Source organism: Somniosus microcephalus, chromosome 11 (genome assembly GCF_052327205.1).
Source record: "Somniosus microcephalus isolate GS21.2 chromosome 11, FLI_Smic_1.0, whole genome shotgun sequence".
Lineage (NCBI taxonomy): Eukaryota > Metazoa > Chordata > Chondrichthyes > Squaliformes > Somniosidae > Somniosus > Somniosus microcephalus.
The window spans coordinates 56,293,171-56,309,401 of record NC_140997.1 but is presented as its reverse complement, the minus strand read 5'-3'; the positions used below and the strand labels follow the sequence as shown (position 1 = coordinate 56,309,401).

At 48.3% G+C, this 16,231-nt stretch overlaps 1 protein-coding gene across 7 annotated transcripts in view; it reads right to left on the bottom strand.

The window, feature by feature from the left end:
• cfap70 (cilia and flagella associated protein 70) overlaps positions 1–16,231 on the bottom strand; it is a 122,527-nt gene that overhangs the window by 19,176 nt on the left and 87,120 nt on the right. For all 7 annotated transcript variants that reach the window (XM_086000702.1, XM_086000705.1, XM_086000708.1 and 4 more), the window contains 2 exons: positions 8,269–8,418; positions 444–571 (listed from right to left, as the gene is read on the bottom strand). In XM_086000702.1, the coding sequence (XP_085856828.1) occupies positions 444–571; positions 8,269–8,418 (278 nt within the window). The remainder of the gene's footprint in view (positions 1–443; positions 572–8,268; positions 8,419–16,231) is intronic.

Here is a 16,231-nt window from a genome sequence, read left to right as displayed (position 1 = left end):
AATCTCTCCAGAAGTCTCTCTCTCAGAATGCGTGGTGCAAAAATGTCACCAACAAAAAAAGGCAGGAAGTGGTCGCCTTTAAATAACGCTCCCTCAGTCCCTTCCTGACTGCAAAACGCTCCCCTCAACCTGTCGTTGCTAGCGGCAGGCAGTAAGGCAGGGGGCGCCACTCAATATCCGGTCCGGGGCGCTACCGGGGCGTTGCACACTCAACTGATGTCACGATCTGCCGGCGCAGGAGATCGTGGCGGTAGTGTTTAGCGCCACCGCAAAATGTCTAGTTAATTTCGTGAGCGGTGCAAACATCGCCGCGCACGAGCGCTAGTTGCTTTGCGCCCCATTAGCACCCTCTTAAGGCGCTAACGGGAGGCGCAAACCAACTGAATTTTTCCCCCCTATATAAATACAAGTCTTTTTTTCTTTAAGTAAGGATTATAACTGACCTGCAGAGCATTAACCTCCAATAGAAACAGTGCTGCTTGCATGTAGATACTTCTTGTAAATGTAGGAATGGTCTCTTTTGGTGGCTGTTCATTAGCAGGAGTGGGTGCTGGATCATCCTCTTGCATTGCTGTTAGGGTATTCTCAAAGGCATTAATGATTTTTGTTGTTTCTACAACAGGCAGAACATTTTCAAGAGCCTGATACTCTACAGCTCTGCATAACATTTTTGATTTGCATCTAAAGCAACATTAGTTAATCTCAACATTAGTTAGACTTCATAAAATACAATTAGATTCGGAGTTCAGAGGAGCCTGTTCACTTGTCGATGTCCTCGCTCTGTTGGACTGGAATGCTGGACCTCCACAATTCTCTTGGCATCTCATGTTCTTTTTTCCCCCCACAATTTTCTCTCTTCCTCTCCTGCAGGTACTGACTCATGTTAGTGAACAGTGTATGTGAGCTTAGCCATTCAGTGTTTGAACAAAAAAGAATTAAGACCAGATGTCCTGACATTACAACAGTGACTACACTTCAAAAGTACTTCATTGGCTGTAAAGCCCTTTAGGATGTCCAGTGGTCATGAAAGGCTCTATATAAATGCAAGTCTATCTTTCTTTTATCCATTATGCCAGATTTCTGACACCACTACATTGTCCTAGGATTTCCTGGGGAAACCCAAACTCTCATCACTGAGGCTGTGTCTGTATCTGCAGTCGGCAGAGATTCAGCACAAGAACTTCAATGATATCAATGGTGGCAGCAGAGAAGTCTTTATTTTGCAGCAGCCAGGAGGCCTCAATGCCAACAGCCTCAACCATACCTGCATGACTCTTAGGCCTGCAGCTCTACTCCTGCTGCCATTCCCAATCCCAGCACAAAGCCCGCCAGGCTGCAGGTCTTTGCTGGGAGTGTACCTGGGCCATTCAAATGGGTTAGCACAGGAAAATTGTAGGCATCTCTCCCTTTACAATTGTAACACACCTCAGGTATGCTGCACCTGTCAGGCACCTAGCAGGGGGCACAGAAAGGAAAATTGGACCCACAATCTACTCTGGTTAATTGGTTAAAGACTGGATAATTCAAATTTTGTGTCAAAAAAACCCTTAAATTCAATGTTATTTTGAATTATTTGATAGTTCATATCTGTAGCACAAAAATAGACTTTGAAATAAAACAATTGGATCATATACAAGTGACATTTCACCGACACTGACCTATCCAATTTTAGTTAAGGTGACTGAAAATCCATATTGTTACCTGTCCAAAGTGCTTCAGACATTGGAAACTGTCACAATTTGGCTCATTTATACTGTAGGACAGATGCGGCAACAACAGGACATACAAAAGAAATCACAGAGTTGCTTAAAAGTCACAAACACTACTTTAAAAACATTGAGTGGATTCATAACCACCACCCTGATATGAGTTGCAGACTTGAAATCGTCCCTGTGTATCAGTTTAAAAAACAGGAAGATTGAGTGCTGCACTCTCCTTTTATCTGCTTTTCAATCTAATCCTCGCTATCAAGGTGACATTTTCTCACTCTGTCTGTCAGCCATATCGGTCACATATAAAATAAATCTGACCATATTTCAGCACTAATTCACAATCTAGATAGACTGTGGCTGCAGTCGCTCATGCAGTAGATGGTAGTGCTCCCCATTTTCCTACACATGACCTGTGTTGCCTGTATATTCTTTGGACTGGGGGTGTGTGGGTAATATCTGGTGGGGTTCATCCTCCTTCAATGCTGCCTCACTCTTCTTCGCTCTATCCTTTGCTGCTTTTTCTCCTCCGCCATGATAATGGCATTTACCCTAAGGGAGTCCCATACCTCCTCATGAGAAGCCCTCACAGAGGAGGTCAAAATATTCCAGAGGTGTCTTAACTCTGAGAAGCAAGTCCAGGGGCTGCATTTTCATTGAGGAGGCGGTTGTAGTCCCACCTCCATCGAGTTCTAGCCAACCCACGTGATTTAGACTTGATTGACCTTGTTGAGCCCGCTGGGCGGGCTCAGCAGGCCAGTTAAGGGCCACCCAGCAACAGGTGACGTCACAGATTGAAATTTCATCTGTCAAGACCTTTTGACAGATGAAATATCAGCGTTTCACAGCTGTTTGAAGCTGTCAAACACTGACAATCTGTACTGCAGGTTAATTCCTTCCTCTCAGGATGATTTAGAGATCTCCCTGGAACAGAAAGCAGAGGCTGCAGATTTTGACAGATCGCGGCCATTCTGCTTTCTGTGCCGGTGAGATGAGGGACTCCCGAGACCTGAAGGAAGGAAGGCTGTAAAGGTAAGTAAAGGTTAGTAGAACTTCTTTAAACACTTTACACAGACCAAACACACTTACCTCTGCACTCATGCACCCATCACTCACCTGAACACCGGACATCTTGACCCCTCCAAGCCCTTCATCCCGACGGCCCACCTCGCTAACTTGGCGTGGTTTGGAGCCATCGGGAATCCCACATTTCAACAATGAAAATAGGGATTAGGCTAAAAACTGCCTGTTAACAGGCAGTTAATTGGCACTAGTCCCCTTCCCGCCTCGGGGAGGCGGGTCCCAGGGTGGGGCGGGTACCCGCCTCCTTTGAAACTGGCATGAAGGCGGGTTGGGGTCGGGACCCCCGATTTCGGGATTTTAAACCCCCACACGCCTCCAATCCCGACTCCACGGCCCAATGAAAATCCAGCCCCAAGTCTCTGTAGCAGAATGAAGAAATGCCCTGCAAAAGGTTGTTCTCAGCTGCAGAAATCACTCTTGAAACTCTCCCCACTTCAGGCTCATAAACTCCTAACTTCCACCTGTCTCAGCTCAGCTTGACGAGAGCGGAGCCGTATAATTCTCAGTCTAACTTATCTTGAGTGCATTGCGAGTATAAAAGCAGGAAATTCGGAACTACAGTGCTATTGGCTTTTATAATACATGTGAATGAGCTGACTTGGGGCTCGGCAGGCAGATCATGGAAGGGCCAAAAAACATAAAGGAATTCGGGGAATCAATTCTAGAGTGGAAAACCGCCGGAAATGACCACAACCACTAATCACAGTCACACTCTTTCCACCTCACCCAACTTAATCCCAGCGAGTTGTTGTATCCAGGAGGTAGTGTGATAAAAATGATAACATCCGGGAAGTTATGTCATCACTTCCTGTGAACTATGAACTATGAACTGTGTACATACCTCACTTCCTGTCATATGTCACTTCCTGTTGGACTGGTATAAATACTGGTCTGTTCAGTATTGTAAGAGGCTTCTACCAGAGGCATGGTAAAGACCTCTCTTGTATATAGTGTGTTTATAAGTTACTTAAAGCTTACTTTAAAGTTACTTGATAGTAAGTCTCCTTTTTCTTACATCAATTTAAGTAACTTAGTATTTACACTGACAAATACTAGACCTTCAGACAAACTCGGAAGTTAAGGATCCAGGGAACCACCCATCATGGAGAAAATCCTTAGACCTATTCGTCTGGACTTGGACCCGAATACACCAGCCGCTGGCAGGGTATGGAAGCATTGGTATCGTACTTTTGAGAATTTTCTGGATGAATGTAAAGTGGATGCTCCTGCTAAATTGAAGATACTTGTCAATTATGTGACCCCAAAAGTGTTCGAATATGTTGATGACTGGGATAGTTACGAAGAGGTGATTCGGGCACTTAAGAAACTGTATGCGAAGACCCCAAATGAGGTCTATGCTAGACATCTACTGGCCACAGCCCGACAAGGGCCAGGGGAATCAATTGACGAATTCCTGCAAGAACTTCGCAGGCTCAGCGTAGATTGTAACTTTCAGGCAGCCTCAGCTGAGCTGTACCGCCAAGAAATGATTCGTGATGCTTTCATCTGCGGGATTGCCTCTCCATTTATACGCCAGCGTCTACTAGAAAGTAAAACACTTGAGCTACAAAAAGCTTTTGACCTAGCTTGTTCACTGGATTTGGCAAAGAGAAATGCAGACCTCTATCAGCTGCCCAGATCTCGATCTGCTGCTGTAGCTGCAACCAGACAATTCAAGCGGTCTCAGGTGAACCCTATCATGGGGGAATCTAATTCTGATAATTCTGATGAAGAAGAGGAGGACGACCCCACTTTAGCAGCCTCTTGGCAATCTAGGAAGGAATGCTTCTTTTGTGGAGATGCTTTTCACCCTAGGAAAACCTGCCCTGCTCGCAATGCAATCTGCAGTTATTGCGGGAAAAAAGGACACTTTGCTAAAGTTTGCCTATCAAGGGCCTCTACGAGGGCCAATCCAGCTAAGGCCTACCGAACTGCCCCAATTAGGGCCTATCAAGATGCTCCAGCTAGGACCTATCAAGCTTCCTCTCGAGCTCTCTCCCGAAGAAGCACACCGAGAGTTTTAGCCACTCTCTGTGCAACGACACCAATTACAGCTGCTTGCCCACAGAACCTGTCTCAGGCAGCCACAAAAATTTCAATTAAAGGGCATACCTTAGATGCCTTAATTGACTCAGGAAGTACTGATAGTTTCATTAAGGAACAGATTGTTGCGAAATTGAAACTACATGTCTTCCCATCGGACCAGGCAATTGCGATGGCCCAGTCATCACTTAATACCAGAATCTCCGGCTTTTGTGTTGTTGATATGACACTTCATGGTCGTATGTATCCCTCCACCCGACTTTCGGTGCTCAAGGACTTATGTAGTGATCTCCTCTTAGGGCTGGACTTCCAAAAACAGCATAAGAAACTCACCATTGAGTTTGGTGGATCCAAACCCGGACTTACTATTTCTAATATACCATCTAAATTACCATTTTGTGCATTATCAGCAGCTTCACTTAATGAACCCTCATTATTTGCCAGTATTCCGCCTCAATGCCAACCGATAATAACGAAATCGCGGCGCTTTAATCAGGAAGACCAATCTTTTATTGCGGCTGAAATCTCTCGACTTCTAGCAGAGGATATCATTGAACCATGTTCGTCGCCCTGGCGGGCTCAAGTCGTCATTGTCAAGAACCCTCTAAAAACTCACAAACAGCGACTATGCATCGATTATTCGCAAACCATCAATCAATATACCGACTTGGACGCCTACCCATTGCCACGCATTGATGATATGGTTAATAAACTGGCCGAATACAAAGTGTTCTCTACTTACGATTTAAAAAGTGCCTATCATCAGTTACCCTTGAAGGTCTCAGATAAGCAGTACACAGCCTTTGAGGCTAATGGACGGCTGTATCAATTTCATCGGCTCCCATTCGGGGTTACTAATGGAGTGGCTGTCTTTCAACGGGCAATGGATGGCCTGGTTAAGCAGGAAAACCTAAGGGACACTTTTCCCTATCTTGATAACATTACCATTGCAGGTCACGATCAACAGGAACACGACTCCAACCTCCAAAAATTTCGGGATGCCCTCCATCGCCGTAATTTGACCCTGAATGAATCCAAATCTGTTGAGTCGCAACCGACCATCAACATCCTTGGCTACTGCGTAGGCAATGGTATCATTAAGCCAGACCCAGAAAGACTTCGCCCGCTCCAAGAGCTCCCGTCACCTAAAAATCCGGCTTCTTTACGTCGGGCTCTCGGTCTGTTTGCATACTACGCTAAATGGATTCCTCATTTTTCGGACGAAATCCAACCCTTGCTGCATGCTAGATCATTTCCACTGGGAACAGCGGCTGTTGCAGCCTTTAACCTTCTCAAAAAACAGTTGGAGAAAGCGGCTCTTCACTCCATTGATGAGAATCTCCCTTTCGTGGTTGAATGTGATGCCTCGGAGGTGGCGATCTCGGCTACTCTGAATCAGGAAGGTCGTCCTGTAGCATTTATGTCCAGGACCTTACAAGGTGCCGAGCTACATTATCCTCCGGTTGAGAAAGAAGCCACAGCCATCATAGAGGCAGTACGGAAGTGGAACCATTTTCTAGCTCGCCAGCACTTTACATTGATCACGGACCAACGATCAGTCGCCTTCATGCTCGATAATCGAAAACGAACCAAAATTAAGAATAATAAAATACAACTTTGGAGGATGGAACTGGCCTCTTTTGGTTATACCATTCTCTATCGGCCTGGCAAGGAGAATGTGGCCCCGGACACCCTCACACGGGCATTCTGCTCCACTATGTCATCCTCCACTCTCATGGATGTCCACAATGGTTTGTGTCATCCTGGCGTTACGCGCATGCTACATTTCGTACGATCACGGAATCTCCCTTTTTCCACTGGAGATGTAAAGAAAATATGCTCAGAATGCCGGCTTTGTGCGGAATTAAAACCTCAGTTCTTCCGCCCCTCAGATGGTATACTCATACATGCAACCCAACCGATGCAACGACTTAGCATCGATTTTAAGGGCCCAGTGCCCTCTTCAACTCGGAACACATATTTGCTCACCATGATCGACGAATATTCACGTTTTCCGTTTGCCTTCCCCTGCTCCAATATGCTGGCGTCCACAGTAATCTGCTGCCTTGAGCAGGTATTTTCTCTGTGGCATGCCAGCTTATATTCACTCAGATCGGGGTCCATCCTTTATGTCAAGGGAACTCAAGGACTACCTCTCAGAACGGGGAATTGCTACAAGCAAAACAACACCATACCATCCCATCGGAAATGGGCAGGTAGAGAGGTATAACGGTATCATCTGGAATTCCGTACGTCTCGCTTTAAGATCTCGGGGCCTACCAGACCAGCAATGGGAAACAGTGCTTCCGGATGCATTGCACTCTATACGGTCCCTGCTTTCTACAGCCACAAATACTACACCTCATGAGCGGTTCTTTGGATTCCAGCGTCGCTCATCTCATGGGACATCACTCCCGTCATGGCTAACTACTCCTGGACCTGTATTACTCCGAAGATACGTTCGGACGTCTAAAAATGACCCTCTCGTAGATGAGGTCGAACTAACCGATGCCAACCCCACCTATGCAAACATACGATATTCCGACGGCCGAGAATCTACCGTATCATTACGGGATCTGGCTCCCTGCCCACCAGGACCTAGTGGGACATCGGGTGATGGCATTTCACCAGGAAACTCTTGGGACCTATCGGGTACCCCTCTCCAGGATCCTGATCGGACACCAACTAGCTTGGTGCCGGTAGAACCCCGTGCTCAAGGTTGCGACCCTCCCAGTACCGCGCATGAAAGTACTGATCCGCCACAGACCAGCTCTGCACCTCCCTCTGAACAGAGGCAGTCTGACTTTGAACCTATTGGGGCTCGTACTCGAAGCCATGATCTCCCCGACCCTTCACAGGGCAATCCAGGCCACACAGACTCTGACCAATGGCCAACCGCATGTAAGCGGACCAGCGACCCTCTACGACGGGAATCCAAACGGGTGCGACTCTTCCTTGTTCGGCGGCTGCGGACCAAAAGGTAGACCACAGCCTCCTAATCCTGCAGGAGGGAAGAATGTGATAAAAATGATAACATCCAGGAAGTTATGTCATCACTTCCTGTGAACTATGAACTATGAACTGTGTACATACCTCACTTCCTGTCATATGTCACTTCCTGTTGGACTGGTATAAATACTGGTCTGTTCAGTATTGTAAGAGGCTTCTACCAGAGGCATGGTAAAGACCTCTCTTGTATATAGTGTGTTTATAAGTTACTTAAAGCTTACTTTAAAGTTACTTGATAGTAAGTCTCCTTTTTCTTACATCAGGTAGCATGCTATTGTGATGTATAATAGAAGAGGGATGAATTCAGAATGAGTGCTGAATGCAGTTCTGAAAAAAGTGACAAATCCTCTCCCCAAAAGGGTTAGAAATGTTGTTGTGAAAAGGGGAAGGAGCTGATGGGAAGAGAAATAAAATACTGGCTGACCTTTTGCGGAAGACTTCCTCCTTTTACTGCTGACTGCAGACACAGATTTTGGAACCACATCTGTAACCAATCTGCTAGGAGTTGCAGCGGACCGTGTACTAGAGGTCTCATGGGTCACATGTTCAGTTTCATCTGTGACAGCTTGATTATCTAAAGGAGAAGCAAACAAGATTGTGTTCATAATCTGTTACAAACTGCACAAATAACAACATAAGAAATAGGAGCAGGAGTAGGCCATACGGCCCCTCGAGCCTGCTCCGCCATTCAATAAAATCATGGCTGAACTTCTACATCAACCCCACTCTCCCGTCCTATCCCCATATCCCTTGATTCCCTTAGTGCCAAAGAATCAATCGATCTCAGTCTTGAATATACTCACGACTGAGCATCCACAGCCCTCCGGGGTAGAGAATTCCAAAGATTCACCGCCCTCTGAGTGAAGAAATTTCTTCCCAACTCAGTCCTTAATGGCCGACCCCTTATCCTCGGCTCTCCAGCCAGGGGAAACAGCCTCTCAACATCTACCCTGTCAAGCCCTCTAAGAATTTTAATGTTTCAATGAGATCACCTCTCATTCTTCTAAACTTCAGAGAATATAGGCCCATTCTACTCAATCTCTCCTCATAGGATGACCCGCTCATCTCAGTGTTGCACCCCCTCTAAGGCTTCTATTCTTCCTTAGGTAAGGATACCAAAACTGTACACAGTACTCCAGGTGTGGTCTCACCCAAGCCCTACATAATTGCAGCAAGACTTCCTTACTCTTATACTCCAAACCCCTTGCAAAAAAGGCTAACATATCATTTGCCTTCCGAATTCATTCCTGTACCTGCATGTTAACTTTCTGTGATTTGTGTACAAGGACACCCAAATCCCTCTGAATTCCAACATTTACGAGTCTCTCACCTTTTAAAAAATATTCTGCTTTCCTATTCTACCTACCAATGAGAATAATTTCACATTTCTCCTCATTATACGCCATCTGTCATCTTCTTGTCTATCACAGAATCACAGAAACCCCACAGTGCAGATAGAGGCCATTTCGGCCCATCGAGCCTGCACCGACACATATCCCACCCGATCCCCGTAACCCCACGTATTTAATCCCCCTAACACTAAGGGTCAATTTATCATAGCCAATCAACCTAACCCGCACGTCTTTGGACTGTGGGAGGAAACCGGAGCACCCGGAGGAAACCCACGCAAACACGGGGAGAATGTGCAAACTCCACACAGACAGTCGCCCGAGGCCGGATTTGAACCCGGGTCCCTGGCGCTGTGAGGCAACAGTGCTAACCACTATGCCACCGTGCAGGCTAGCTCCAATTAAAGCTAGCCTGCACTACTTAAAGGCAGGCTGTACCTCTTAAAGGGGAGGTGCATTCTGCTTCCAACAGATGATTCAACTGGCTGGGAACACAGTGGAGAAGAAAGTTCTAATGATGGCACAACAGGGGAGAGAACGTGCACATTGGTTCCCTTATGCAGCATTGGAGGCATTGGTACAGGAGGCCAACTCCATCAGAGAGGTCCTCTTCCCACAGGGGGCCAGGAGACCCTCCAGGCAACAGATCAGAGTGCAGTGGGAGAAAAATGTCACTGTGGTAAATGCCAGCAATGTAACCCCTAGGACCTGGACTTAATACAGGAAGAAGTTTAATGACCTCACACGAGTAGTCAAGGTCAGTGAATTCATCTTCAAATTCCATATCCCACCATCTGCACCACTAGCTCAATGCTAAACACCCCCATCACTCACCTAACAATAATCTCTACCAAACACAACTCGCATCTCACGTTCATACCTTCACCTCACCCGCACACACTTACTACTGCTGCAAGCCTCACATCCACATCTCACGGCCTGAACACAGTCAGCTACTTAGCTGTCAGCACAAGCAGAAGCCATCTAATGTCTGAGTGCTGCAATGAAAACTCAGACTGAAGTCATGCAAGCTCAGCTTGTTGCCATGCAAGCACAGACTGCTGCCATCATGGCTGGGTTTACCAGTGTTGAAAGGGGCTTGCAGGGTGTCACAGCAGTCCAGCAGTCTGTACTCCAGCCGATTACTAGGATTGCTGAGGCACAGCCCTGGGGGAGTGGCAACGGATCCGTGGAGGCCGACCCTGCTGCCCTCCCTCAGGAGGACAGCATTCGTACTCCCACAACTGCTACTCCGCCAGTGCACTTGCTGTTACCTGTCAAACAGGTGGCTTTTATTGTAGCATTGTGGCCAAGAGGCGCTGTGATGGTCAGTAACAGAAGGAAGGTATGGTTTAAGCTAACGTTGAATGGGGAATTGGGGTTGCGTTCACTGATACCGCAGGCGGATGATTCTTTTCTTTTTATTCGTTCATGGGATCTGGGCATCGCTGGCAAGGCCAGCATTTATTAACCATCCCTAATTGCCCTTGAGAAGGTGGTGCTGAGCTGCCTTCTTGAACCACTGCAGTCCGTGTGGTGAAGGTACTCCCAACAATGCTGTTAGGGAGGGAGTTCCAGGATTTTGACCCAGTGACGATGAAGGAATGGCGATATACTTCCAAGTCAGGATGGTGGGTGACTTGGAGGGGAGCTTGGAGGTGATGATGTTTTGCCATGTGCCTGCTGCCCTTGTCTTTCTAGGTGGTAGAGGTCGCGGGTTTGGGAGGTGCTGCCGAAGAAGCCTTGGCGAATTGCTGCAGTGCATCTTGTAGATGGTGCACACTGCAGCCACGGTGCACTGGTGGTGGAGGGAGTGAATGTTTAAGGTGGTGGGTGGGGTGTCAATCAAGCGGGCTGCTTTGTCCTGAATTGTGTCGAGCTTCTTGAGTGTTGTTGGAGCTGCACTCATCCAGGCAAGTGGAGAGTATTCCATCATACTCTTTACTTGTGCCTTGTAGATGGTGGAAAGGCTTTGGGGAGTCAGGAGGTGAGACACTTGTCGCAGAATACCTAGCCTCTGACCTGCTCTTGTTGCCACAGTATTTATGTGGCTGGTCCAGTTAAGTTTCTGGTCAATGGTGACCACCACCCCCCCCAGGATGTTGGAAGGGGATTCGGTGATGGTAATGCCGTTGAATGTCAAGGGGCGGTGGTTAGACTCTCGCTTGTTGGAGATAGTCATTGCCTGGCACTTGTGTGGCGTGAATGTTACCTGCCACTTATCAGCCCAAGCCTGAATGTCGTCCAGGTCTTGTTGCATGCGGGCAAGGACTGCTTCATTATCTGAGGAGTTGCAAATGGCACTGAACACTGTGCAGTCATTCGCAAACATCCCCATTTTTAACCTTATATTGGAGGGAAGGTCACTGATAAAGCAACTGAAGATGGTTGGGCCTCGGACACTGCCCGGAGGAACTCCTGCAGCGATGTCTTGGGGCTGTGATGATTGACCACCAGCAACCACAACCATCTTCCTTTGTGCTTGGTATGACTCCAGTCAGTGTAAAGTTTTCCCCCCAATTCCCATTGACTTCAGTTTTACTAGGGCTCCTTGATGCCACACTCGGTCAAATGTTGCCTTGATGTCGAGGGCAGTCACTCTCACCTCACCTCTGGAATTCAGCTGCTTTGTCCATGTTTGGACCAAGACTGTAATGAGGTCTGGAGCTGAGTGGTCCTGGGGGAACCCAAACTGAGCATCAGTGAGCAAGTTATTGATGAGTAAGTGCCGCTTGATAGCACTGTCGATGACACTTTCCATCACTTTGTTGATGATTGGGAGTAGACTGATGGGGCGGTAATTAGCCAGATTGGAATTGTCCTGCATTTTGTGGACAGGACATAACTGGGCAATTTTCCACATTGTCGGATACATGCCAGTGTTGCAGCTGTACTGGAACAGGTTGGCTAGAGGCACGGCTAGTTTTGCAGCACAAATCTTCAGCATGACAGCCAGGATGTTGTTCAGGCCCATAGCCTTTGCTGTATCCAGTATGCTCAGCCGTTTCTTGATATCACGTGGAGTGAATCGAATTGGCTGAAGACTGGCTTCTGTGATGGTGGGGACCTCAGGAGTAGGCCGAGATGGATCATCCACTCGGCACTTTTGGCTGAAGAGGGTTGCAAACGCTTCAACCTTGTCTTTAGCACTCACGTGCTGGGCTCCATCATCTTTGAGGATGGGGATATTCATGGAGCCTCCTCCTCCCCCCGTTAGTTAATGGTCCACCACCATTCACGACTGGATGTGGCAGAACGTTAACCTGATCCGTTGATTGTGGATTCGCTTAGCCCTGTCTATTGCATGCTGCATCCGCTTTTTAGTATGCATGTAGTCCTGTGTTGCAGCTTCCCCAGGTTGGCACCTCATTTTTAGGTACGCCTGGTGCTGATCCTGGCATGCTCTTCTACACTCCTTATTGGACCAGGGTTGGTCACCTAGCTTGATGGTAATGGTAGAGTGAGGGATATGCCGGGCCATGAGATTACAGATTGTGGTGGAGTACAATTCTGCTGCTGCTGATGGCCCACAGCGCCTCATGGATGCCCAGTTTTGAGCTGTTAGTTCTGAATCTATCCCATTTAGCACGGTGGTAGTGCCACACAACACGATGGAGGGTGTCCTCAGTGTGAAGATGGGACTTCGTCTCCACAATGACTGTGCGGTGGTCACTGCTACCAATACTGTCATGGACAGATGCATCTGCGACAGGTAGATTGGTGAGGACGAGGTCAAGTAGGTTTTTCCCTTGTGTTGGTTCTCTCACCACCTGTCGCAGGCAGCTATGTCCTTCAGGACTCGGCCAGCTCAGTCAGTAGTGGAGCTGCCGAGCCACTCTTGGTGATGGACATTGAAGTTCCCCACCCAGAGTACATTCTGTGCCCTTGCTGCTCTCAGTGCTTCTTCCAAGTGGTGTTCAACATGGAGAAGTATTAATTCCTCAGCTGAGGGAGGGCGGTAGGCGATAATCAGCAGGACGTTTCCTTCCCCATGCTTGACCTGAAGGGTCCGGAGTCAATGCTGAGGACTCCCAGGGCCACTCCTTCCCGACTGCATACCACTGTGCCGCCACCCCTGGTGGGTCTGTCCTGCCGGTGGGACAGGACATAACCAGGGATGGTGATGGAGGAGTCTGGGACATTGGCTGAAAGGTATGATTCTGTGAGTATGATTGTGTCAGGCTGTTGCTTGACTAGTCTCCCAATTTTGGCACAAGTCCCCAGATGTTGGCGAGAAGGACTTTGCCGGGTTGACTGGGCTGGGTATGCCGTTGTCATGTCCGTAACCAGTGCCGAGGTCATTGCCGGGTAGTCTGTCTGGTTTTATTCTTATTATTGGTCCTTGTAGTGGTTTGTTGCAACTGAGTGGCTTGCTTGGCCATTTCAGAGGGCAGTTAAGAGTCAACCACATTGCTGTGGGCCTGGAGTCACATATTGACCAGGCCAGGTAAGGACGGCAGATTTCCTTCCCTAAAAGGTCATCAGTGAACGAGATGGGTTTTTACGACAATCCGATAGTTTCATGGTCACCATTACTGATAGTAGCTTTTTATTCCAGATTTATTTAATTTTTTATTCCAGATTTAGTTAATTAACAATTTAAATTCCCCAGCTGCCGTAGTGGGATTAGAACTCATGTCTCTGGATCATTAGTCCAGGCCTCGTCCAGTAACAGAACTACTATGCTACCGATATCTTGGCCAGAAAGGGGCTGTCTGGGTTGCCTCCTTCCTTCCGCTTCCTCCTCCTCCTCTTCCGCTTCGATTTTGACTTTTGGGCGACCAATTAGCAGAGTGCAGAGATTTTGAGGCCCAGCCCTCATTTAAATTTGGCTGGTGTCCAGATGCAGCTCGATGGATTGAGGCCTTAAGATCGGGTGGGGGGTGGGCGCGATTGTGGAGGGCGGGGATTGGGGCGGCAGCGGCCCAGATTATTTTCTGGGCCCTGGAGGAGCACTGGATTAGAGGACAGAGGATAATTGGACCAGGGCACGCAGATGTATGGACACAGGAATTATAACGGAAACAGCTGAAAGGAAGTTCGCACAACCATGAGAATTTTGGGCCTTGAAATTCCCCCCCCTTAGCGTCGGCATTTAAGGCCAGTTTCAGCAGCAAAGCAGTGGCCGCCTCGCTACCGGCCACTTCCGGTGGGGCCCGTGGCAGTCGCCATTTTGGGCAGGCAGAAGAATGCAAATGAGGCAGATTGTGACGTCAATCAGTGTGTAACACAAATTTGACACACGACCTGCTATTTCGGATGTTGCCTCTCGACTGTACACCCTCTTCAAAGCATACACAGCTAACCGACCACCAGCGCTACATAAAGGGACACATGTAACTTTGAGGTAATTTGCTTTTTGCTTTTGTACTGATTCCTGTACAGTTTATTTGCGCAGTGGCTTGGTGTAAGACATTTAAAAAGTTGTTCAAATGTACAGGGAGTGCTGCTGCATGTTTGCAAGGCATTGGCTCTTAAAGGAAGGCCTCTAAGAACACCACTTGCTCCCAGTCCTGGGTGCTCCAGTTGCAGTCCCCCTTGGGCTGCAGCGTGACATAGAGATGGAGCAAAGGCAGAAAAGGGGACAAGCTGCTCGCAGAGGGAAGAGGAGGAGGAAGAGGAAGAAGAAGAGGAGGAAGTGGAAGATGAGGAGGAAGCGGAAGGAAGGAGGTAACCCAGACAGCCCCTTTCTGGCTGTACTGTCCATGATTGAATCATCCGACTTCGGTACCAGCAAACGCAACCCCAATTCCTCATTCAACATTAGGCCCATACCTTACCTTCCCTCTGTTACTGACCATCACAGCGCCTCTTGGCCACAATGCTACAATAAAAGGCACCTGGTTGACAGGTAACAGCAAGTACACTGGCGGAGTGGCAGTTGTGGGAGTACGAATGCGGTCATCCTGAGGGAGGACAGCAGGGTCGGCCGCCACTGATCCATTGCCACTCCCCCGGGGCAGCGCCTCAGCAATCCTAGTAATCTGCTGGAGTACAGACTGCTGTGACACCCTGCAAGCCCCTTTCAACACTGGTAAACCCAGCCATGATGGCTGCAGTCTGTGCTTGCGTGGCAGCAAGCTGAGCTTGCATGACCAGTCTGAGTTTTCATTGCAGCACTCAGACATTGAGTGGCCTCTGCTTGTGATGCAATGGAAGCTGAGACTTCGGCCATCAGACGTGGCATGATGGTTGGTGTTAATTGTACTTAAGTGGTGTATAGGAATAGAGTGTTAATTGTGTGCAGGTGGTGGGATTTAATAGGGGACTCTCTTGCTCTCATATATAAATGGGTGTGATGTGCCTCAATAATTCCGAGACTCGATGTTCGCGAAACAAAACAAGGCTTTTATTAACTTAGAAAGTAACACGTAAGAGAGAGAGAGGTATCTTCCTTCTGGAGACTGAGGCCAGGCTGAGCTAGCTTACAAAAGGGGCCAGGTATGGGCGGAGCCCTACACACAGCACATTCCAATAAACAATACAATGAGGACTGGGGGAAGGGAAATGACACTGAAACCGACCACAGTCACAGGCAGTGATGAATGGAATATTTCAGCACATTCACCCCTTCTATAGATTTAGTCTGTTCGGGGGTTTGATAGTCCTCTGCGACCGACGTGGCTGTTGTGGTGCCGCGGGTGTCGGCTGGGTGTCCCCGGTAGCCTCCTGGGTCTCTGCCGGGGGTGCCGCCAGGGTTGTTGAAGGGGTAGTTGGTGGGGGTGCCGTTGGTCGATGTTCTTCCGGGGGTGATGAAAGAGTAGTGGGTGGGTAAGAGTTGCTGTGATCGTTGTTGCTGCTATTGCCGTGGTTGTTGTCGATGCCGGCTGGGGCGACGTCTTTTATGGACACGGTGTCTTCCCTTCCGTCGGCGTGCCGGACATATGCGTATTGGGAGTTGGCGTGGAGTAGGTGTACTGGCTCCACGAGAGGGTCCGTCTTGTGGCCCCTCACATGCCTTCGCACGAGTACCGAACCTGGGGTGGAGAGCCATGACGGCATGGATACGCCTGAGGTGGATTTCCGGGGAAAGACAAA